General features: G+C 41.6%; 4 protein-coding genes across 22 annotated transcripts in view; 2 read left to right on the top strand and 2 right to left on the bottom strand.

Annotated features, from left to right (window-relative positions):
* Positions 1–2,367, bottom strand: part of LOC119015660 (histone demethylase UTY-like) — a 32,234-nt gene extending 29,867 nt beyond the window's left edge. For both annotated transcript variants that reach the window (XM_037091878.1, XM_037091877.1), the window contains exons 1-2: positions 1,897–2,367; positions 1,696–1,759 (exon numbers count right to left, since the gene is read on the bottom strand). In XM_037091878.1, coding sequence (XP_036947773.1) covers positions 1,696–1,759; positions 1,897–2,075 — 243 coding nt within the window. In that variant the 5' untranslated portion in view covers positions 2,076–2,367. The remainder of the gene's footprint in view (positions 1–1,695; positions 1,760–1,896) is intronic.
* LOC119015662 (FUN14 domain-containing protein 1) lies at positions 1,972–7,116 on the top strand. Of its 6 annotated transcripts, none has more exons than XM_037091882.1 (5): positions 1,972–2,101; positions 3,577–3,742; positions 3,936–4,011; positions 4,829–4,963; positions 5,683–7,116. In XM_037091882.1, the coding sequence occupies exons 1-5, from the start codon at positions 2,074–2,076 to the stop codon at positions 5,758–5,760; spliced, it is 483 nt and encodes a 160-aa protein (XP_036947777.1). In that variant the 5' UTR covers positions 1,972–2,073; the 3' UTR covers positions 5,761–7,116. The 6 variants fall into 6 exon arrangements, with proteins under 6 accessions (XP_036947777.1, XP_036947775.1, XP_036947778.1 ...); XM_037091880.1 differs by having other exon boundaries at positions 2,002–2,101; positions 3,574–3,742; XM_037091883.1 differs by having other exon boundaries at positions 2,002–2,101; positions 3,574–3,742; positions 4,829–4,957.
* Positions 7,117–8,644: 1,528 nt separating this feature from the next.
* cenpl (centromere protein L) lies at positions 8,645–11,636 on the bottom strand. The gene is made up of 5 exons (XM_037091879.1): positions 11,508–11,636; positions 10,718–10,892; positions 10,368–10,622; positions 9,644–10,207; positions 8,645–9,557 (listed from the first exon to the last, which is right to left on the bottom strand). Exons 1-5 carry the CDS (start codon positions 11,525–11,527, stop codon positions 9,483–9,485), a joined length of 1,089 nt encoding a protein of 362 aa, XP_036947774.1. The 5' UTR covers positions 11,528–11,636; the 3' UTR covers positions 8,645–9,482.
* A 2,890-nt stretch (positions 11,637–14,526) lies between these two features.
* LOC119015035 (peripheral plasma membrane protein CASK-like) overlaps positions 14,527–23,954 on the top strand; it is a 47,285-nt gene continuing 37,857 nt past the window's right edge. For 3 of the 13 annotated variants that reach the window (XM_037090600.1, XM_037090605.1, XM_037090599.1), the window contains exon 1: positions 14,536–15,640. In XM_037090600.1, coding sequence (XP_036946495.1) covers positions 15,576–15,640 — 65 coding nt within the window. In that variant the 5' untranslated portion in view covers positions 14,536–15,575. Of the gene's footprint in view, positions 15,641–23,954 lie in introns of all 13 variants that reach the window. The other 10 variants (XM_037090601.1, XM_037090606.1, XM_037090598.1 and 7 more) reach the window with 7 other exon arrangements.

Here is a 23,954-nt window from a genome sequence, read left to right on the forward strand (position 1 = left end):
GGTGTCAGCATCAGATTGCAATACCTTTATGTAAATTACACGGCCATGGCAAGTGGTCATGGAAGAGTCAAACTGTAACAAGGAAGTCAAGCAACAGAAGCGGACTATGGCACAAGACGAGTCAAATGTTACTGCTAACCATAACCTCCATTGTCATCTGCAACAAACCCACTGTGTGTAAGACACAAAATAACCTGACTTCTGATGCTAGTGGTCCCAAACGAAGCTTACAAAACACTTCAAAATTTTAATAAATCAACAAATTGCATTAATCTTCTGAATTAGTAGTGCTTTGTTTATAGGAGCTGCACAGTTTGATTCAAGCCTAAAGCACTGACTGCATTGCACACTGTCTCTACTCTCCGGCAAGTACAGTACCCAAGTGCTTCTGCTGCCTCTGTGCAGCTAACGCTAGATGGGTAGTTACACTTCCTAGGTATCCCACACCACCTAGCGAGCAGATTCGTGGATGGCCCTCCGAACACGAGCTGTCAACAGCACCATCTTCTCCTCATCATCCACTATTCAAGATAAATACAATATAATAAAGGGGGCTTTGCTCTTCTTCTAGCCCTGCAGTGTTAGGTACAGGTAGACTGGGCCTGTTTCACACGTAGCTATCCAGTACGAGAGCACATGCAGAGGCAAACAAGGTGCCTGAAAACTGTAAACAAAGGACTCGCACACCACCTAGGTCTGCAAGAGGAACATATATTTACAGAGGGCAGAGGCTAGAGATGGAACCCAGGATGTACCCGAGCAACACACAAACGATCCGGAGCACCATATTCATATCAAATTGGTTATATAGCGATCAGTGTCACTCCGCCATGTCCCGCCATCTTGGACAGGCAGCCAGCCATTAACGTTACTTGTAACGTTTGTCAACTCGTTCACACCGACTCCGAGCGAACAAAAAAAACGACCAGGGCACGTCCTCAGATACGCTTCTTGGAGCAATGCGGTGGGCAGCAAAACAACCTAACAGAGTGTGGTCGAGACAGCGCACCAATGCAAATGCTACGGGCACTAGCTAACCTTATCAAATAACGTAAACGGCCGAGCTGTATTTGGTGCACCCTGAAGGCTACTGCGTTAACGTTACTTCCAACAACGTAATGGCACTTGTAGTCAGATGAGGATACCCGTGTGTTTAAGGCCGTGTGTGGCCGTCGTAAGTTTGCAATAAAACAATCTCACAACTTCCCCCATTAAAGTGCAATGTTTCCTGAGATAAATGTGCTACAGAAAACCGTGACGACGTTGTGTTGTTGGTGGTGGTACAATTGCAAGTACACAGGGGTATGGGTGTTTGGAATAACGTTAGCTTTACCAGTCAACACAGAAGGGCGTTTGCCCAACAAACATTAACATTGCGCTAACGTTAATATGCTAGTTAAGAGATTCATGGCTAGTTTGCTAACAGTTATCATGGCTAGCGACACGGCGTAGCCGCAGGTGCAGGGTCGCTGTTGATCGGATGAGAGTAGCTAACTAGCAAGCTAGCTGACTGGCTAATAGAGGGGCTGCGGCTAGCTGGCCTTGGTCTCTTTAGCGAGTGGGCCACTTGCGTTCTGGCTGACTTGCTACTTTGAGAGCAAATTCACTGCCATGCATGGCTGTTAAGCGGTTGGAGTGAGTCCAGTGGATCAGGGTGCTGCTTGATTGTGAAATACATCCAATTAGATTTGCTACCTTCATCAACAGGGCCTTCGTTCTGGCGCCATCTTCATGAAGCTTCTGAAATCCAAACAGTGAGCTGCAAGCAAGAAGACAACATAGGCGGCTCAGAATCACTTGCAGAGCGGCTTGGAAACATTTTCGACATGCAAGGACAAAAAACAATTAAATTTCGATCTGTGCGTTCGTGTGAGTGCACGGGGCTACTATTCCGACCTGTCGATCCCGACCAAACTGTCCCTCTCCTGGGCTGTCAGTGTCGGAAAGTCCTCCTCTGTTTCACTCGCTTTTCCCGCCGCCATTTTCTTTCCCTCATCACCACCAGAAGAAGCCGAGCCGAGACTCCGAGCAGCAGCGCAGGCAGCAACGGCGACCGACACACCGCACGATTGCATGGAAAATCGCGACACGGGGACAAACGGTTTGCTCCGCCGAATCAAAAAAGAAAAACTGAAGAAAACAAAATGATGAAAAACTTTTTTTCCAGGATGAAAAGATGCGATTCGATATAGTAAATCCTTTCGGGGGGACAGAAGCGCTCTCCGGGTAGCTCCTCAAACGTCACATTTTTCATCACAAAGTGAAACTGTTCCGCTGTTTGAATGCGAATAACTGAATACAATATCCAAGATGTGAGTATTTGACAATAAAATGCGTTTCGGCCGCGAAGATAAAGTTGTTATAATTGTGTCACCCAAGCGAACCCACGCGCCGCTCTAGCCACGCCCTCTCCCCCATCTTCCGCCAATGGGAGCGCCCGCATCCCACCATATGACTTCCCTGCTCTATCATTCTTTTATCTCAAATTTTCATATTCCCCCCCTGCAAAAACACTCACATTTAATATCACGATTATTCTGGAAGCACGTTCTAAAATATTTACTATCTGAACGTGCCTGACGCCCATCTACATTAAAAAGTGAAAGAGCTTCGTTTCCCTTGCAATAGCCTCCACATGGTAAAAGATAATCCCGTATTCAGTAATATGTATTGACACTTGGGTGTCAGTTGTTCTCCTTTCACAGGCTGGTTAAACCATGACTGCAATGCATCACTCGCCTCGAGCCTTACCCATCACGCAACCCCCTAATTTGCACTTTACAAAGTCCCATCCCCAGACCTGTGATATCCTCCCTAATAGCAAGATAAAAGTTGGAGAATTTTTAGTAATAACGCTGCTATGTTTCTGAGCCTAATCAAGCGAGATCAGGGCATTTTAACTGACGTGGCAGAGCATCATCGTGTGGGCGTGGTCTAGTATTGTCAACATCCTGGTGACATAACCAGTTTCTCCAAAATGGCGACGGTGGACCATAGAGAAGGTTAGTGATGTTGTTTGTTAGAAAACGGCGCCATTACCTTCACTCGTATACATTGTTTAACTTCTCCCCTCCAACGATATAGCCATTACGGTGCGGTCTTGAACTCGGGGCTCATTAGAGGCGGAAAACGAAGCCTACAGTGTGCGTTGTATTGACTTGGTAGCCATTTGACGCTAGCCTGCTAATATTAGCTTTCCTTTACATTTGCATAGAATAAACAAGCAGCACTGAGAGCCTTTGTTAGCTGAACTGCCCTCACACTCAATACGTTTGAAGGGTTACCTTCACATTTGGGTTTTACCAGCCAAATGTGACCCTGTGAAGGACTGAGTGGCTTGACCTATAATATAAGTGCATGTACTTGCTCATTACTGTTTGGGATGGAGAGGCGAGGTGCAGTAAGGTGAGAAGTACTGCCATATAATGCTAACACACCCTTTATTTTCTCCCTTATTTTGAAGGGCTAGTGGTTTTTAATTGAGATAGATAGATAGATAGATAGATAGATAGATAGATAGATAGATAGATAGATAGAGATTGTTCTTCAACTTATTTTGTTCTTGTCTCACAGCAGATCAGGAAGACCCTGAGAGTGAAGATGAGGTGTACGAGGTCGTGGACCTGACAGAATATGCCCGGAGGCACCAGTGGTGGAGCAGGGTGTTCGGGAGCAACTCGGGCCCGATCGCCGAGAAGTATTCCGTGGCCACCCAGCTCATGATGGGAGGTGTGTCTGGATGGTAAGGCAGGGGGGATCTACACACTCATGGGTCACATCTGTAACCACAACGGCTGAAACACTGTCCTAATGTTGCCCTTTTGAAAGAGGAGCATCCAGCCTACCTGAGCGACTTGAGTGAATGATGTTGTTTGAAAAGGAAAAAACATGACTGAGTGCACATGTCTAACATGGCAATCTCTCAACACATACAGGTGTGCTGGTTACCTCTTCCAAAGAGTTGGGAAGATAGCTGCTACTGCTGTTGGAGGAGGGTTCCTTCTTTTACAGGCAAGATCACCATAACACTGCCTATATACCTTAATTACCTCATCGCATTTACATTATCTGTAAAGGAGTTGAAATACATGCACTTCTTTGTTAGATTCACATTTTGCCATCTTTATTGACAAGTGAAGACGCAAGCTGCACAGCATGACACTCAGCTGGTCTCCTCTCCGCTGCAGAAAGGCCAGCATTGTGTGTAGATGGATGCAGGCCATCTGGAGGCTTACTGGGTGTTGAGATTCTATCAGCGTATTCATTTATCTTCTTGTAACCATTTTACAAGTAGATCACACCAGAGTCTCGACTTGATTGAAAGGCTGAACACATGAAATAGCTGTTTAGATGTGTTTCATGGTTAAGCTAAAAATGCGCCTTGAACAGATCGACATTCTGTTGTGCAGCCTCACATCTCTGCGTTTCACATTAAGAACAATGAGAGTTCTCAAAAAGTGTTAAGTCACCCATTACCTTTTTGAGTTGGTGTTTAGGGAGAGAATCACGTGCAATTTTTTTGTTTTGCACAAAGGGAATTTGTTTTGCAGACAGGTCTAGATGGTCTCAATAAAACGCAGATACCGCCTTAACCCGCCAGACAGTCTGACAATAAACCTCAGAGAGTATCTGATAAGACCAGACAAGGAGTCAGTAGGCCAGCAGAGTGCAACAAAAGGTAACTTATTAGTGCAAACACATGTTATGTCAGAGGGCAGTTCTGAACAGAATCTTCATAGTGGGGGGCTGGAACCAAAAACCAATGCAGATCCATAAAGCATTTTCAATTTATCTCTGTAGAATCAGTCCTATTTTTTTCCTAACACAGATTGCCAATCATAGCGGCTACGTACAGGTGGACTGGAAGAAGGTGGAGAAGGATGTGAACAAAGCAAAGAAACACCTGAAGAAGAAAGCGAACAAAGCAGCCCCTGAAATAAACACATTCATTGAGGAGGTAAAGGTACCTGTAACAAAGCTTGCTCTTTTTTTCAGACTATTACTTGTTTCTAATTATATATTAATAATATTAGTTATTTAATCTTTGCTTTAATTGTTTTTGTTTCTTGCCTTCGACACTCATACCTGTGACATGTAATTAATCAGCACTAAATACATGTGCATCTCTTATCCTGGTTTTGGTGTGGAAATTCATCTTTATTTGCAAACCAGCGGTGCCCTCTAGTGTACAGTTAGAAATACTACACCGAATAGCTGTGACACAGCAGGCTGAAGAGAGATGGGACATGATACCATCTTTAGGTGATGGTGTTGCATGTTTCAAGAGTAATGTTAATTGTGAATTGTCAATTCACCAATCAGATGATCAAAATAAAATTGATTGTTATCTTTAGCTGATTTCAGCTCCTTAAATGTGAGGAGATTTGCTGCCTTTCTTTGGCATTTATGAAAGTAACTGAAGAGTCTTTGGGATTTTGGTTTATCGGTTGAACATAAAAAGCCACACAAAGATATGACCCTCGGCATTTCTTACATTTTGCAATTAATCATGAAAGTAATCTGTAGATTAATCAATAATAAAAATAATTGTACTGCATCCATAATCCTGACTATACTCTTTTGCTTTTTGCAGCCACTTTAAAACAGTTTACACCTCTTAACTGGTTAATATTGTGCACCTCTTTTAAACTCATCTCTCTTTTCCCTCTCCTTCTCCCGCAGGCCACAGATTTTATCAAAAGGAACATCGTAATGTCCAGCGGGTTTGTCGGAGGCTTCTTCCTGGGTTTGGCTTCTTAAAGCTGCCGCACACTCTGCAGCTCTCCTCCTCTTACTGTGAATCAGTACTCTACATAGGTCACTTTCCTCTCCATCGTTTACCTCATGGCTCCATGTGTGCATCGATTCACGCTTAAATGAACCGAACAAGGGGGAATTTATGTTGAACATTAAAGCATGATCTGTCGTGACGGTGGTATTAACTGTATAACTAGCCCCCTTGTTTTAAATCAATTTGTGCTAATTTCCTTTTGAGAACACAGAGTGTCTGAGGTGTGTGCGCGAATGTGTGTGTGTGTGTGTGATGGCTCAGTGGGGAGTTTGGATTATACTGTGAAGACTTTTTTTTTTTTTCTTCTTCTGTGGGATCTTTGCCACACTGCTGAATATGTCAAGCTGCCACAAACGAGCACAGACTCCTCACTGCTTTTTGCAACACAGATCTGAGCCTATATCGTCCATCCCCTCATGTATTTGCCTGGCGGATGCTGATCTCAGATTCTTATATGTTGGCATGTGTGGGGGGGGGGCATTGTAAATATATTGCCTGTCCCTTTTTCGGAGCTGTAAATACCCACACAAGAGTAAACATTATATAAATGACACGGAAGGCGTGAGAGTGGGAAGCTAACACCCTCCTCCAGTCTGGTGCTTATGGAGGTATTTTTTTATGTAGCTGTGAAGTTTGGCGAGCTTATGTGCCATTTAAAACACGTAAAGCAGTCCAGTTTTTAAAGTTGATCACACCGGCTGAGGGTTTAAATAAAGTTGTGTTCCCTACTCCGAGCAGGCGTTATTGATATACAACACATATCATGAGCATAATTCACAACTTAATGTTACATTATGTGAATATTCCCCCTTCTGCCCCCCAAGAAAAGAGTATTAGATACAAATGCTTTATTCCCACAATCTTCAGCTCCACAATGGCCTTTAACGACAGGACGAGCCTCTGCTATAACCCTAATTACCACCATCATCGAGCTAGATGCCTAAAGATACACCAGTCCTGTCATTAGGGAGCATAATGGAGCAGTGATTGTGACTCTTTACGCCCTCGCTATTGTTGTCGTGCATTTAGTGGTGTCGGCTTAGCAATAACATAACAGCGAGTCCACTTAAGTTGATCACAAGTTGCTTACTTTGTCTTTTTTTTTTTTTTTTTTTTTGCCTTTTTCGCCTTTTTTCTACCTGTGCAATATACAGTCATGTCTTTTGGTTTTTGAAAAGCTTCTCATGTCTACAGCTGGTATTTTGTACACTCGTGTTCCCTCCTTGTTTCTACTGAACATTATTTCGTTACCTCAGTTGTATGAATTTGGTTGGGTTGTCCGTTTTAAAAATAAAGTTGCCAGATTTTGTTTTGGATAACGAGAACATTCTGTGGTGTTTTTTTTTTTTTTTTCGGGGGGTGGGTGGAGGAAATTGCTTCAAGTTGATTTAAAGGATAAATTCACCCACGCATAAAAAATTATAATCTCCAAGTTTGGCTGTCCGCAAAACACTCCTGGAACTTTCAAGCGAAACAGCCTTGCAGCATTCTACCAAACAACTGAAGCAGACATTGACTTGTCAAAAAACAACTAGAAAGACACGATCCAGACAGCTCATCAGCTTGTCACAATCCAAGACCTAAAATTCCTTGATGGCAAAAATTGATTTGAAAAGTTTTTATCTACATCCCTTTTTGAATCTGACATTTTCACTGTTGCTGCAATTACGATAACATCTTTTGAATCAAGTTTTGATTCAGGGGCTTACACTGGACAAGCTACATGTAGCCATTAAATGTTTGTGTTCAATTTTTCTTTATTTTTCACATTGTAAAAACCACTTCCTGTCTACTTCAGTTGTTTAGGAGAATGCCACGACGCGTTTCTTGTGCCACTAAGCTCCAGAAATCTTTGGTCGGCTATGAAACAACCCTGACTTTCATCGCCATGGGGGTCGATTAGTAGATTATGACCCGATTTTCATTTTTGGGTGGATTTCTCTTTTACGTCTTCGCGTCAAGTCATGTAATTATACTTGTATATGCAGATGGAGATGGGCTTGCACCATCTGGCTATTTCAACGGTAACTGCATTTGATAACAACCATGTCAAAATCGATGGTGTAAAAAAAAGGGAGAGGAATTAATACAGCGTGAGAACATTTCGTTAATTACTGTTGATTGGCAGAACATTTTACAGCTCTAATGAGATTTTTCTTTCATTTTGTAAGACAAAATGTTCCTCTCTCTGCTGATCTGTCCCAACAGCTTGTCCACCCAATTATGGAAAGATATTCATGAAATACAGTAAATAACACATTTTTGAGTTTGAATTTGTTTTCCAAAACTACGTAGTGCGCCTTTAAACCGAGTCTCCTTTATGTTTGAAATGTTGGTGAGACAAAAGTCCTGATTTGGGGACTTTAACTGGCATTTGGGGGGGGATTTCAGTGACCGAGGTGTTCATTGATGATGACAGTTATTAAGTGGAGCTGCAAATATGTACAGGCGATATGGACTTAAAATATTATTTTAATGATTTTGGTCCGCAGCCACCATGCGCTTCATAAATGCCAGGACAATATTAAATATCACAATATATTTCACAAACATTGACTCAACATTGATATTGCAGCAATATTGTGGGGATAACTAATGTTACTTTCACCAAATTTTAAATTTCATCACCATATTATGTCCAAAATCTAAGAGGATAAATAGTCTTTATATTGCCTAGTTCCATCTTTAAATGAATGGGGACCCACAGTACAGGGCAGCAGGTTAACAACTGGAATAAATGCACAACAAACAACAAAATGGACAGATGAAATAAAAATTCATCGTCTGTAGAATTTGGGATTATCCCTCCAACTGTTCCTTTATCAGGCACCAGTCACTGTATTCACCACCACACCGCATCCTATAATGCTTTTATTTACAACTATGAATGACAAAAGATACATTAAACCATTGACAAGAATATGTACAGGAGAGTATTTACAAAGGAGCAAAAGCAGACAACAACCTGGTAAACAAGAAACATTGGAACGTTCCCCTCAATCGTTCAACTCATAATTATAGCCACAACATTGCCTGAGTTGGAGGATAGAAAGTAGATTCTCTCTTAAACAAAAAACTAAAGTCTGATCTGGCCTCAATCCAACTACAACAAGATGGTTTTCTAACCAGGTTTAGCTCCTGGTTCCCCGGGGGCCACCCTGCTCTAACTACCACTCATGCTTCCAAATGTAGATGCAGACTGATGCCCGACCTCCCTCCATCTAACAATGTTGCAATGTCATTGTCCCGAAAGCCCATTATATCAAATGTTTGTTTGTTTCCCATCTGTATTGCATGAGAACCCTGCCATTGTTTTCTAACCCTTACGCCACCCATGCAACAAACACTAACTCATCAGAGTGAAACTGAGTGGGTGTTGTTCTGTCTTTGTGGTGTCTGACCAGAAACAACGCTAGCTGGTTAGCATTCAGTGGATATCTCTAAAACACAATACATATAGGTGGATTACAGAAAGGTAATCATTTTGTTAATTACATATCGCACTGCTGAAGCGAATACTGTGCAAAAAATAACGTCATGTAAATGCATTTCATGTTTTTTATAGAGTTTAATTAAAAAAAAAAAACATTCAAAAAGCTGCATGTCCAATTTTCCAGGTCCGTCTTTCTTTCTTTCTCCAAATGTGGCTATTGCAATTATCTGTTGCGCTAAAAAGTCTTTATTCAGTCTCTCAGAGGGGCATTTTAAGGAGAGCACATTCTGTCAGTAGCGTAAAGGTGGTGATCATGTATCTGCTGTTGGAGATCTGAAACAAAGGGAAACATTAGTACATACATTGGTGTATCTTGCAGGGTGTGTGTGTTATGAAAGACTGTTAGTGCCAGACAGTACCTTGATTTTGCCGCTGTACTTGGCTGAGCCCAGTGCTGTGGTGACCTGTTTCAGGCTTCCAGCTGACAGATCCAGCCTGAAATGTCTGTAGAAGTGGCCCTTCAGCCCTTGCATGAACTCCATCACCTCCTCAATATCAATACTGTTCTCCTCCTCCACGTCCTCCCCTGGATCCTTCCTCACACTGCTCCACAGCTGCCATGCATCATGGGGGTCGACTGTGTATGTGACTTGCAGCGGCGGCGCCACTGGGAGGGTCCAAATCATTCTGAGTTGCTGGATGCTGGACTCGGCGTGGCAGTTAGTCCATAAGGCCGCCAGCCACTGCAGGCTTGTGTGGTTGATCTCCAGGGTGCCGAAGCAGCAGTCGAAGGTCTGCTGGAACCAGGATTTGACCAAGGTGGTGAGACCCTCGGCCCCGCTGCTGCAGAAGAGCGGCAGGCAGGTGAAGTCCTCTGGAAGCGAGCGCAGGTAGTCGGGGTTGCCGTTGATGCAGGTCAGCCAGCCGCTCCAGACCGGCCTCTGGGGCTCATCCTTCCTGGCAAACAAAAGCTTTGAATGGATCTGTGGTGGGAAAGGGAAACAGAGAGATAGTCTCACTCGGAGAGCACGGCATACTAAAGACATGATACTGATACCAGTTATACTTATCCTAATCCAACTGTGCATCACAAATCCAAACAGACACTAGTAGCTTCTCTCTGCCCCTACAGTGTCTGCTTACCTGTATGAGGACCGTCTCAGCATCGTCGTCCGCCTCGACCATCCCTTGCACCACAGAGATGGACACTTTGAAACTGCTCTGCGCTCCCTCCACCTCCACGGCCAAACCTTGCTGCTTCTCCGCGGCAATGAACGCCGAGAGCTGCCTGGAGTAGCTCTTCAACTGGGTGTGTCGGAACTGGTAGAGGGGAGTAACGTACGACAGCTGCCACTCTGTCTTCATTAGTAAGGCCAGCTGCTGTGGATTCACCTTCTCCTTTGACAGGAAGAGGAATAATGACGTTAGAATTAATTGTATGAGATTTTTCAAGAAAAACTGATTTTTGTGTGTAATGGCCTGGGGTGACTCACAGTGACATTGTGTGACTTTGGGGCCCTTCTGCTGGCGTTGAGCCTCCGTGCCGTGAACCCAGGGGTAAAGCAGAGTCGTGAGGCAGCACCTACACAGCTGCGGTACGACTGGCGGTAACTCTTACTCTTGCTCCTCCTCTCAGCTACAACACTGTTTGTGGGAGTCCTTGCGGCACTGGAAAATAATGCACAAATCATTACATCATTGTTCTAGATGGTAGTAGATACTTGCAATGCACTTCATAGGACAAATAATTGAGATTGTGTTGAAAGTTGTAGTGACCATATTCCCTTAACTTACAGGATGAAATTACAAACCTTTATAGCCCCTTATCAATCCATAGACATAAACACCAGTTGGTCCCATTTAAATGACTGTTCTTTAAGACATATGCAGCAGCAACAGCAAATGCACACAAACCGAAGCTCTGCTAAGGCCAATGTTTTCTGGTCCGTTTGCAATAGCTTTGACAGCACGGTCCTGGGGCTGCATGATGTAACACAATGCTCCCCTGGGTATAGGATGTATGCCGAATACAAAGGTACAAGTCGACGATTCGTAAAATGTATTGTTTAACATTGTACTAGGTCTATACATGCCATGAAAAGCAAGAAAACATTAAACCACCCGATTACTGAATGTAATGTGGACGGGCACGGCAAGTATCCAAGCTGGATGAGCTGGAGGAGCCGTAAAACACGAAACAGACGAAATTGCGCATTTTTTGTTGTAGCGAAGACAAACATATTGACGAAGGCTGTATTTTGTACGGAATAAATAGAGTCTAACCTGCTCTGATGTCGCTCCATGTCTGGCGCACCGACCGAAGCATAAGGAAACCGGAAACAAATTTGAACATCGCGCTCTCCCAGGAGTCTGCGCAGTAGGATCAGCCAATCACATCGATCCAAACAGGAAGTGGGATATTCACTTATCGTTTCAACAACTTTTTTCTTATTTCATTCCCCCCCCCCGCCTTTTTTTTTTTTTTAACAATAAATCACTTTTTTTTGTACAATAAATCACTTTTTTTTTTTTTTACAATAAATCACAGTGTGTAAATAATAAATAGAATTGATTTATTAAATAAATAGAGGGACAACAGGAAAGGCAAAGGGGAGGAATGAGCACATGTAAAATAAATACATAACATTCAAACCATCAAGACATCACAATTTTCAACACTAATACATAAAATGATAATTGTTCTGCTGAATGTCATGAGTCAACAACTCGTTTTCCTAGAGGCCTGTTGTGAAACTTGATCAAGCTTCTGCAGAGTCAGTTAATAGAAATTCTGGTTTAATATTGCTCAACTGAAGTCAAGATAACGAAGAAAATAAAGACTGGCATTTACATTGAATAAGATAACTGAGAGAATATTGAATTGTTGATGATAAAAGCAGCCACTCTGTGAGGATGTTTCCCCTCTTGGTATGTTGGATATTGCTGCCCAAGGAGGCGCCAACCTCGACACGCACTGCAACCTGAGTAGCAGCAACCAATCCTAAGCCTTGTATTTCTTTTTGCTTCGTCTTGGCTGCAATTCCACTGCAGTTGAGCAGATTAAATGTCTCATTTTTCTATTTTAAAACTCTCTCCTCCATTTTTCTTTGTGTCTTCCTGGGGTGATGCCAGTTGTCACCTACTTCAGATTAATTCTCAGGAGAACAGCGAATGAGCGAATTTATAGTTGAGTGTCATATATTAGATTAACTGTTGATAAAGCTATACACCAGTCTGGACGTATTTCATGGCAGAACAGCAAATACTAAAGTTTTACCATTAGGACTGATTCGAAATAGCTTTAGAGGGGATGGAAAGGGGAATTAAATGAATGAAGGCAAAATTGGAGGACGTGTATGTGCACATTTATAAAGTGTGCAGAGATACAGGAGTGTGCGTATGTGTATGTGTACCTGCATTATTCTCATCATGTGAACTCACCCTCTAGGACAGAAATCTGAACCCCATAGGATAGACATTATGTTTTTTAGTTAAGTGTCAGGTAAGCTGTGCAGTTAGGTGAGTGGAGGCTGTGGTTAAGGTTAGGCTTAGTCCACGGGAGCTGATGTGTGTCAATGCAATGTGCTCCGAAGTGACAAAAGCAAGTGTGTGTTTTTGTATCTGTGCAGCGAATGTCTCACTCGCTGCCAGATTCACAAGCAACCACCAAAACCGTTCCCCTCCCTGTTACCATGGAAACTGTGCTTTTTCATTTTTTTCCTCCCATGTATGCCGCCTCCTGTTTTCTTTCTATTCGCCTCGTCGTTCTCTCCTTTTTAGCATATATTGTCCCCCATATTTACTGTTTCTAGTCTTTCATTTGCCCTCACCCTGTCTACCCGTTGTGTATGCACTTGTGCATATGCATTTATATGTTTTGCAAGCATCTGTGTATTGAATGGAGGACTGTTCAATAGCACGTACACTGCCATACATACAGTATGATGACCACATCAACAGCCAATCAGATTATCGGTAGCTGCTGGTGGGCTTCAACCAATAGTGGAGGCGCACGGATGATGTGTGAGCAGAAGGGATGCAGCACCATGGAAACTGCAGAGGGTGCCATAGGAGGAGAGCGCTCTCTAGTGGAGCCAGATGTCTTTGTTTATCCCTGTCTATACGGATGAGTTCACCTTTCTGCTTGAGGGAGCTTGTATTGCCTTATGGTATTGCAAGCCTCCTGGCACAAACTTTTTCTTCTTCTTCTTTTTTTTTTTTTTAGAATCTCTGATGGCCACTGGAAAAAAAGGTCTGGCTGATTCATCCTCAATATCCAATGCTGTTTTGTTAAAATTGGTAGTTTGCTTTGAACCAGGACAGTCACTTAGCGGGGTTTTTATTAGCTCACAACCTTAAAATCTTAAATGTAACCATACCATCATCACAATTGTTTATAATAGCTGTAATTTGTGAGTTTGTACATAATTGAAAAGCAGAATTCCCCTAGTAAACAGGCAAATAGTTTATGAAAATAACGGTAAATGATTATTGTAAATATGGTGAATCCTGTGGTAACATTGCTTATAAAGAACACATCTAGACAGATTTTAGTTTATTATGTGTATAATTCAAGACACCTTTTTTTCTATTACAAAGTGATATTATTCCATATTGTATTGTATCATCTCAGTTTAAACTTTGACCTCTACCAGGTATTCCTTATTACAATGCAATGCACTTTATTTGGGGATGCTCAAAATGGAGCACCGAGACGTGCGGGGCTCCTTCCTTCACCTCCAGGGGGCGTCACTCACACATCTCAGGCCTTCCCACACCTGAGGAAAAATATTCCACCTGCGTCCCTGCATCTGCCACCTGCACCAAAGGAGCCCCTGCACCTGCAGCACGGTTACATGAAAGCAAATCAAATTAATCCTGACATTAATACACGCTAATCTCCTCCAAGACGGTCCTCCAGAGCCTCCGGCCAAAATGTTAGCCATTTGATGAAAAGAAAAAAAAAAAAGGCTCCAGATTTGCTGGATAATCACGCAAATCCCGGTGGGAAGGGTTGAAGATCGTAACACCACAGTCACCTGTGTCACTAATACCCCGTCGTCAGATGTATACAGACACTAAGCTGTCCGTCATTTTGCCGAGGAACCTCCCTAAGGACCCATGGGAATTTGGGAAACACTGGAAATTGCTGTCTCCCCTTTTTATAATCTAGGTGAGAAAATACATCAGTTTAATCGTACTGCTGACAGTCAGTATGTGGGAAATACGTTATTACTGTCAGAGGAGACCATTTACAGGGGGATAAACTGCATATTAAAAGGATGGGGATAAGAAGGGGAAAGGGTGACGTAAGATGATGGGGTTTTGATGGTCGACGCTTGCGCGGGATCCACTGGATGCAACCGTTGGAGGAGATTAGGAAACTGCACCTAAATCGGACCGCCGCCGTGCGCCATTTTGGCTCGAGCGACTCCAGTGCATATACAAATCTGGGCCCAATCTCCCGGGCCATTTCGGCTCTTGTCGGGCCAGTTTCCTGGACGATAGAGGGAGGAGCCTGGCATTTCTGGAAGTCGGAGGAGCAGCCAGTCAAAGCCAGCCAGCATCTAAGCCAGCGCAAGAACTGGAGCAACGGCGGACGGAGGGTCGGCTGGGTTGGAAATACGATATTATTTCAAATATTCACAAGCACCGACGGTGTATGCAGCAGAGTAGTCGTCGACATGCACGCGAAGGTCTTCCATTCGGGCTCGGGAAGCTGAAGCATATCGCTGCCCGGTCACATTACGTTTTCGCTGGGATAAGCCATCTGTGATACACTGGGTGTGCACAGCGCAATAACGGCGCGAGCCAACCGCTTATTCCATCGACAGCTAGCTCACATTAACCCAGCTAGCCAACCATTTTCGAGAGCCCCGTTAGCTTGCGGCGAAGGGAGCATCTTGGTCGGTGAGGGAAGCGTCCGCGGATGCTGCTGAGGGGAGCCCTGTGTCTGGCAGTACCCAACAGTAAGATTCAAACCCGAGGCATGCAAAGGGGGGTGTTTTTCTGCAAACGAGCGAGGAAATCTCCACGCCCTGGGGTCTGGTCTGTCGTTACTATTTAGCTAGCTCGCTGGCTAGCCAGCCTACCGGGAGACTAGCTCAAGTGAAGGTGGGGCCGCGGAGTGACAGCCTTGGACGCCAGCTAATGTGACTAGCCGGCTAACTTGGACTATTTGAGTGACCACTGTTTTTTTTCCTGTCACTGACATTCGGGGGTTTGAAATCGGCAGCAGTGTGCAGTCTCGCACAATCGTAACCACATTGGGCGAAAAGATACGTTATCATTGATTCCTCCCAAAACCCGTGTAGGTGGGATATCTCGAGGAGAGCATCCTCGTTTACCTGAATGACCATGGCGGACGACGACGTGCTGTTCGAGGATGTCTACGAGCTATGCGAGGTGATCGGGAAGTAAGTAGCCACCTCTCATGTATGCTTGTCTGCGACGTGTGTTTTACAGTAACGTTATCCTCTCCCCCTGCCACTCAAAGTGGCATCCTCAGTTTGACTGGGCACTTATTATCATGTTTAGGCTTGTCAAGGGTATAGTTCACTGGGTGGGTGGGTGAGCTGAGGACGCTCCTCAGAGTGCATTACCATTTAACTTTTACATAAGGTTTTTATAACAAGCACATAATTTCTTTATATGTAGAGCTTTTTCGCAGGAGCCATTTTGACATGATATAGGTAAACACAGGTGTTACTCACGCCACTAATGGAGATTCAGATCGAACTGCAGAGTAATGAGTAACACCTGTGTTGACCTACTAACGTTATTTCATGTCAAAATGGCTGCTGTGAAGAAGGTATATCAACACTTACACTGTACCTGACACCCTGACCACCATGCAGGACAGTGAGTTTACATGACTGAGTAGGAACATGTGTTAGACCTCAACTTCTGTGATTACAGCTGGAGTAGTACAGCTCCCAGTGTCCTTCCACCTTGTTTAAAAATATCGTGTGGTTGAAAAAATCCAACATTCAACCATATTCCTACTCTTTTTTTTCATGAATTGGTAGTTGGTGGAGAAAATAATTCTCATTCATAGCTGACAGACTGTCAGTCTGTGTTTGAAACACAGGACATGTGGAAGATTACTCTGGCTGCACATCTCAATGTTTGCAGACAGGATTTTCCTAATCCCCCTGTTTGAAAGAAGTCACCTACATACAGTCAAACACTCTTTAGATTTTTGATACTACCATGTGTTGGTTATATTAGAGCTACAATGTGTAATTGATGAGTCCTTAACTATTTGAATTAATCGCCAGCTATTATGATAATAGGTTTGATGTTTTTGAGTAACATCAATTTTTTAAAATTTATTTATTATTTATTTTTTTATTTTTTAAAATTTATTTCCTGTTTTTTTTTTTTTTGACAACAGTAAACTGTCAAAGTAAGACATTTTGGGACTGGATTTTTTTATTTTCTGACATTCTATAGACCAAACAACTAATTGATTTATCTAGAACATGGGCAAAGCATGATGACTCTCAGATAGATAGATAGATAGATAGATAGATAGATAGATATAGATTATGCCTCTTAAATATGACATAAACCAGGAGACTTACAAAGGCATGTTGAAACAATTAGATGCACAAGATCAAGGTGCCATGTAAAGCTGCAAAGATTAATTGATTGTCAACAACTGTAAAATCTAATAATTAGTTTGAGTACTTTAAGTAAAAGATTTCTGGTTTCATTGCTTGTCTATGACGGTAAATTGAAATATTTTTTGGTTGACGTCATCTTGGGCTTTAGATAACACTGATTTACATTTTTCCTAGTTTCTGATTGTTTATAGACCAAACAACTAATTTGTTTCTGATATTTGACAGATTAATCAACAAAGAAAATAGTCTTTAGTTGTAGTTACTTCATATAAAAGAGGAAACTGGCCAAGGCACAAATAAACAATGAGATACAAAGAACCAAAGTACCATGAAAATTGAAAATTGTCCCAGCATACATGCTACTTCTGTGTGGTCAGAGATGGCTCCTCTGTCCTACTGAAAGTGAGGCAGAAAGGCTGACAGGCCCATCACAGTCCCGAGCAACCAGTCAGTCCCCTCCCCCTGCAAGCTTCACTCACTGGAGGTCTGAGGCTCCATTAAGTTTGTTCTAGGGAAGAGAGACACACTCTGTCAGACCCTCAGGCCCCATGCTTTATGCTGAGACTTCCTGATGCCTTGGTTACTAATTGATGGAGGGCCCAGGACCACTACCTTGGAGTCTCATAAACCAATACAAGGAGTGCAGAAACAGGGCAAACCATGTAAGTCTTGTATGGTTTAATGTGAAAATACGAGTTAAATGAGGTAGTAAATACAGGGAAGTTGGATGATTGTTTTAAATCAACTGGACATTGTGAATGATAGATTAAAAAGTATGCTCTGCTTGATCTCAGGCTGTGCAGTAGATGCCAGTGGAGCGTTCACATGTTTTCTTTTCATCAGTTACCAACCCACGTGTAGTCTCCATTTGGTACCACATTTGTGGGGGTTAGTACATCAAGGCTACTTTTATGGCCAAAATGTAGTAACATCCACCAGTTTAGTACCAGCGAAAGCTGAAAAATGCAGTATTTACAAATACTTGCGCTGAGTAGCTGTGTGGGGTATGGTGTAGTTGCCCTCAAAGTTTGGATTTTTTTTCAGTTTTTCCAATAGTATTGAATGTCAATATTTGCCATATCAAAGTTAGAAATGTCAGCAATCTGACAACACTAGTATGGTCACACAGTTCCCACATGTCTGTAGAACAGTAATGCATGCGGGAAAATAGTCTGGAGCTAATTGTAAGCTTCAGTAAAGAAGCAAAATGCCACAATTATGTCAAAAGAAAAGACCAGAAAATCCCCCTTATCCTGCCAGTTCTTTTGTGAAACCGCAGTTGATGGATCAAGTGAGTTGAGTCCTGGTGTCTTGGGATGTGTTGCAGGAAGAAGGGGAGGATCGTTTTTCCTCGGCCTCTGGGGTGGGAGGGGAAGGGAGACAGAGGCAGATCAATGGAGACAAGTGGAGTTGGGAATGGGATGGCCCTGAGGCTAAGGATATAAATAATGCCGGCAGACATTGACTGCAGCACTCTGCCATCTCCCACTTAGTTTTTAACCTCATGTTTCACTGTCAGCACTACTGTAGGTAGTGGACAACATGGCAGACAGCAGAAACCTCAGGCTGTTAATTAAAAATTTCAAATGAAAATGCTTTGTAGCCTCAGGAACCTACCATAAAAACCTTATTCCATGTTATCTCTTCTGGTTAGATCATATTCGTGCCTACTTTGTAGCCCTTGTATGTTTTGTGACAGAAGCAAAGCTATTTTGTCACATAATGGGATAGCACGGTTTATCTGCACAGAATGGATTGAAGGCAGGATCATAATTTGTCCATTTATTGGGTTAACTGGATTGGCAGTACTATTTCTACAAAGACCTCCTCCAGGCTTTCATTACTTTTGTTTTTGTTTGTTATTCCACCTTAAATGAAATTCAGGAAGTTTATCTGTCTGACTTTTTCTGAATGAATGAGACATATGTTAGTTCAGAAATGTCCAACCAACACAAATAATTTGTAGGCGAATTAAAAAAAAAAAAAGAACTGGCACACTGTCCTGATCAGATACAGTCATCAGTATCTGATCAGGACACATTAATTGAATAACACTAGGAACGATACCAATTCCAGTAATGAATGAAAGGAATGTTTCTGATAAAAACTAAAATGCTAGATAAGTTATCGGTTAGTACACCAGAGTATGCGTTGATTTGATACCTAAAACTGACCCATTTGATGAAGTTAAAAGGTGTACTAAAACACCATTATAGTGAAGTGTAATGAACCAGCATTTCCCCAGAAAAGTTATCAAGCTTGGTAGCAAATATCTTTTCATGCAGGTCATAGCAGATGCTTAGTGTAATATTTGACGGAGGCCCGGTGCAGGCTTAACCAACAGATGGTTTGCTGATGAGTTTTCTATCCACTGTAACTGTAGTTCAGTAAACATCTTAATAGTTAGAACTGGGATGATACACTTATCTAACAGTTTGATACAATCACAAGGCTTGCGTGACGATTTGATTCAGAGTCTCTATTCAAGACCAATTGAACGAATAGAAAAGGGGGCACTATTTTTAGTCATCTGCTTGAGTATACAGTGTTTCAAATCGTTCACTAGTGTCCTAAGTCCACTGAAATACATTATTGAATAATACTGGCAAATTAGAAAAAAAAAGTTACTGCATTATTTAATTATTTTGAAAGCAAAATTGATAGTGTTTGATAGTAATGAAATGAGGGGGAGAGCTATGCTGTGTTGTTATTAACGTCTCCAGCAATGGAGAACACCTTCTCTGCTGTTATGTCAGCTCCAGGGAAACCCAGAAAGAAATAGACTGAGCTGAGAGTTACTCTCTTCATCTCAGATTTTAAGTTTTTTAAGTTGCAGTGTGTGTTGGTTAGTCCTTTGATGTAAGTATTTTAAGTGACAGAGAAGAAATTGCAAAACAATAGAGTAAAAATATATTTGAAAAGTTAGGCTAATTTTTGAGACATTAAGTCAAAACAAGCTTGTAACCGTTTGTGTTTTTGAGGATTAGACTAGCATGAGCACGCTGTAGATTGTCCGTGTGCTACACTGTCTCACAGTTGAAATTCCACATTATTCGATCCATCATCAGCGCATTATTAACCATTTTTTGAAGAAACAATATTCTTGAAATTCTCAAAGTTGAGGTCTGATGGGGGTCAACTTAGGGCTGCAGTGCACTAGAGGAAACCCTGTTAAGTACTGTAGTATTGCAGAGATACTCCTGGCCTACAAATCTTGTTCTCCAGATGTGAAATAACATGTTTGGTTGCTACAGACCCCAACACATGTAACATTATTAAGATAGAAATATTTTTTTCAGTAAAAATGAAAACTGTGATGCACTAATCATCATTCAGACTAATTGTGCATCATATTGAATTGCAATATCTGCAATAATCTCTATGATTTGATTATTTACCTTATTGTACAGACCCAGATAATTCCCATCATGCCCTGTACACCTTTATGCAACTTAACAGATTGTTTTCAGCAGAAGTAGCCAGTTACCATGACCAACAAGCAACTTGTGTAACTTCAAATGCAGCAAATTTACAGTTGGCCTTTTGCGTTTCCATTGGGTGACAGGAAACCTGCCCAAGCCATTTTAAGCTACAGGTATCTAATTGGTATTGACTTATAAACAAGTTCAGGTATTGGAATCAGGAGGGATAAAATGTCATTGGAACATCTCTCTAAAAATATTATAGTTATCAATGGGTAAAATGTACTAATCGCTACTATGTTTATTGTGATTAGCTTTTCATTTAGCTCCTGCCTTGCAATGTCGGAGTTGTCATCGTGATTGTCTTGCATTATTGGATGAACGCGGTGCTGTTGTCTACTCGCTTGTCTCTGGCTAACCTTTGACATCAGCTCCTTTCAAACTTCCACATAAACCCTATTATCCAGTCCGTCCCTCCTTCTGACTATTGTTGCTTGGAGAAGTCGTCTATTATTGTCCCTGATCGGCTTGTGTCGGAGAGGAGCAGCCTTGGTGGGTGGGATTGAAAGCACTGAGGACGCCATCACTGCCCAGTAATAATCTCCTCTGAAGTGGGATTGTAAGGAGAGCCATGTTTTGTGTGATTTCTACTGAAAGACGGTTAGTAATTTCATTTTGAGATTGTTCTTGTGTGAATTTATGCAATTTCATCTTATTTTTCATCTTTTTATAGTGTCGTCTTTTTCAAGAAGTAACCAGTTTGTGATAGCAAAGAACTTTGAGTTTAGACTGTGTTTGGGGCACTATGTGAATGCGTTTGTAAGTACCCGGCTAGGCTCGTTGTCCACTGGGATTCTTTCCTGTCACTGCTACCTTGTTCCTCTCATTATTTTTACAAGAAATATTTGCTTTTGCATCACTGAGAGCTTGGCAAGTTTCAGAACTGAGCCAAATAACAAAAAGTCAAAAATATTTGAACTTTAGCATGTAAGACCCCTGATTCATCAAGGCGTATAGTTGCATGGCAACAGCAAGAGCTGCATATGTCTATGTAGCATTGCTATACAGAGGGACACTGATTTTACAGCTCATGTGTGCAAACGTTCATTCAACTCCCCTGTGGTTATACTAGCCTTATCTCAATAGAGGAAGATCAGATAGGTCAGGTGTCAATTTAACTCCTAACTGGATTAACTGTGGTGAAAGATGACACAATCTATTGAACAGGTGTTGGCTTTGCAGGCCCTGTTCATTATGTGCTCATTGTAGTTTACATGTTAAATATGAGATGATAATGATTTGATGTGAACATGTTGCACTAGCCGAGGCCTTTATTTGAGATTTCAACTCTAGTTGAAGTGTTGGCAAAGCACTGAAGCAATTTAAATCCATTTCTGTCTGTAATGATTCTGTTTGAATAGGACTTAGGTTGTTGAGAAGCACTGTTGCAGTCACAGTGCTCTTTATTTCAGCCCTGGGGTGCTCATTAGAGCCAAGAATATTGGGATGTGCGACTCACTATAAACCAATGAAGTGATCAGTCCTCTGGCTTATTCTGGGCTGGATAATTAAATTGCTTGGACATTAAAATCTGCAATGCATTTAAATCTCAGATTTTCATTGATTGTTTTATAGTTTTTTGTGGTTTAATGAAAGTTTTCTTACCAAACCTTTAGCATAGAAATCTTACATCACATGCTTTTTTGCCAGTGTTAGCTGTGCCTTATCTATTCCTCTGGTTCAACAAGCAAATTAGATAAGGCACAGTTACTCAAGAAATATTTAATATTAGCCTTTCAGTTCACTGATTTGTCAGATGTTTGTCAACATCTTGTCCTCACAATATGTTCGTCACAGTGCATTTTACTTTAAACATGGCGATGTGAAGAGTATTGTTCTAGATGTATCAATACATTTTAAGGCTGCAAGTTGTGATTATTTTGATTTCTCTCTTTTTTGATTAATCAATGAGTCCTTTCATCAGTAGAATGTCAACTTTTCTCAAAGGTGAAAACTTAAAATTCCATTTTTTGCCAAAGATATTGAATTTACATTACATAAAACCAAGCTGAAAATCCTCACATTAGATGAGCTAAGACTGAGGAACTGGTTGATGAATTGTTCAATTGACTCAGAGCATGCATCTAACCACATCCCATAGGGATGATTTTGTCGGTTTATTAGATACATCTGCACAGGGGTCTGCCATTAGATATTTTTCATGTTGATACTGGAATATTTTCAATAAGATAAAAAAAACATATCATAATGGCAAAAGTCCAACTGATTAAATGATGTGACACTGTTAAAAACGGCAACAATAGCTTGGCTTATAGTGAAAGTTAAATGAATGTCAATTAGGTAATTAATTCATTAATGATGCAATGTCACATGCTTGCATGCTGTAAGAACATGATATCAGATTGGAGACTTAACCACTCAAGTAAAAGAGTCAAGTCAAGTAGATGTACTGTGATATGTAGATGTTTCTCTAGTGGACATGATATACAATATAACCAACAGCAGGTGGAGATAAATTTAGAACACTCCAATTGGAAACAATGAAACCAAGCTGATTATATCATGGACGCCCACTTCACATGCAGTTAGGACACAGTGTAAGAAGTGCAAGAAGACTATAACAACAAAAGGGGGCAACAAAAATCACATGACCGCTTCAGGCAGAAGCACGTGGTTGAGTATGAGGAGAGCTCAGCAGCTATTGTGAGGAAATTATTCAGAAGTATTTTTGGTTTAGAACTCACATCTTCAAGAATATTGTTATCGCGGAAATGTGCTGAATTATGGTGATAATATTTTAGGGTGATATCACACCTGTTTATACATTTTAAGATAATCCCTTGCAATACCAGGCAATTAATCCTGTCTTTGTGAACCATTATTATAGACCTTATGTAGATATTGTGTCAGAGTTGTAAACATTCGTCTCCGTAGTGATTTGACCATATTTAATGTTTTTGCTATTTTGGCTTGCACATGAAGACATCTTTCTAGTATTCAGTGGCTCATTTATGTAAATTGGATTGGAGAGACTGCCATTCAGCTGGAAAACCAAAGGTTCAAGCCCCCAGCTTGGCATGCATCCACTCAGCTGAGGTTTCCTGAAGCAAGACACTGAACTCCTGCTGGGATCAATAAAGTATCACATTATTGAATGTGTCATCTTTCCATCTGTTTTCTAGAGGTGGATGTCAAAAGAGAGGAATGTTTATGTCATTAAAAAGTAACAGTAAAATATGTTTGCTATGATATCTTTGCCAGGTTGCGGTGCTTAGTAGACTGTTTATTTAAGCCCTGCCTAGCCTCTATAGTACAATGATTAAGCAGTTCCTGTTTTTTTTTGTTTTTTTTTTAATTTTCTGTCCATGTACAGAATATCCCCCTCTGAGCTGCCCACACACGGCAGATCAATAGTTGTGAATGGATAGTGCAAAGTTGAGGCTTTCTTTCAGACTAGGCCAGACTCTACAGGGTGGTTTAACAAACCTGGGTCCTCTTCTGTCTTATATAGAGGAAAGGATTTTCTTCCAAAGCTTTAGAACCTCCAGAGGGTATCTCTGCTCTAAATTTCACTTTGCGACTGGAATACTAATTTCCCCGCTAATATTCAAAGGGTTGATTCTCTAATTTGCATAAGGAAGCAGAAGCACTCTAGATTA

This window comes from Acanthopagrus latus, chromosome 24 (genome assembly GCF_904848185.1).
Source record: "Acanthopagrus latus isolate v.2019 chromosome 24, fAcaLat1.1, whole genome shotgun sequence".
Taxonomy (NCBI): domain Eukaryota; kingdom Metazoa; phylum Chordata; class Actinopteri; order Spariformes; family Sparidae; genus Acanthopagrus; species Acanthopagrus latus.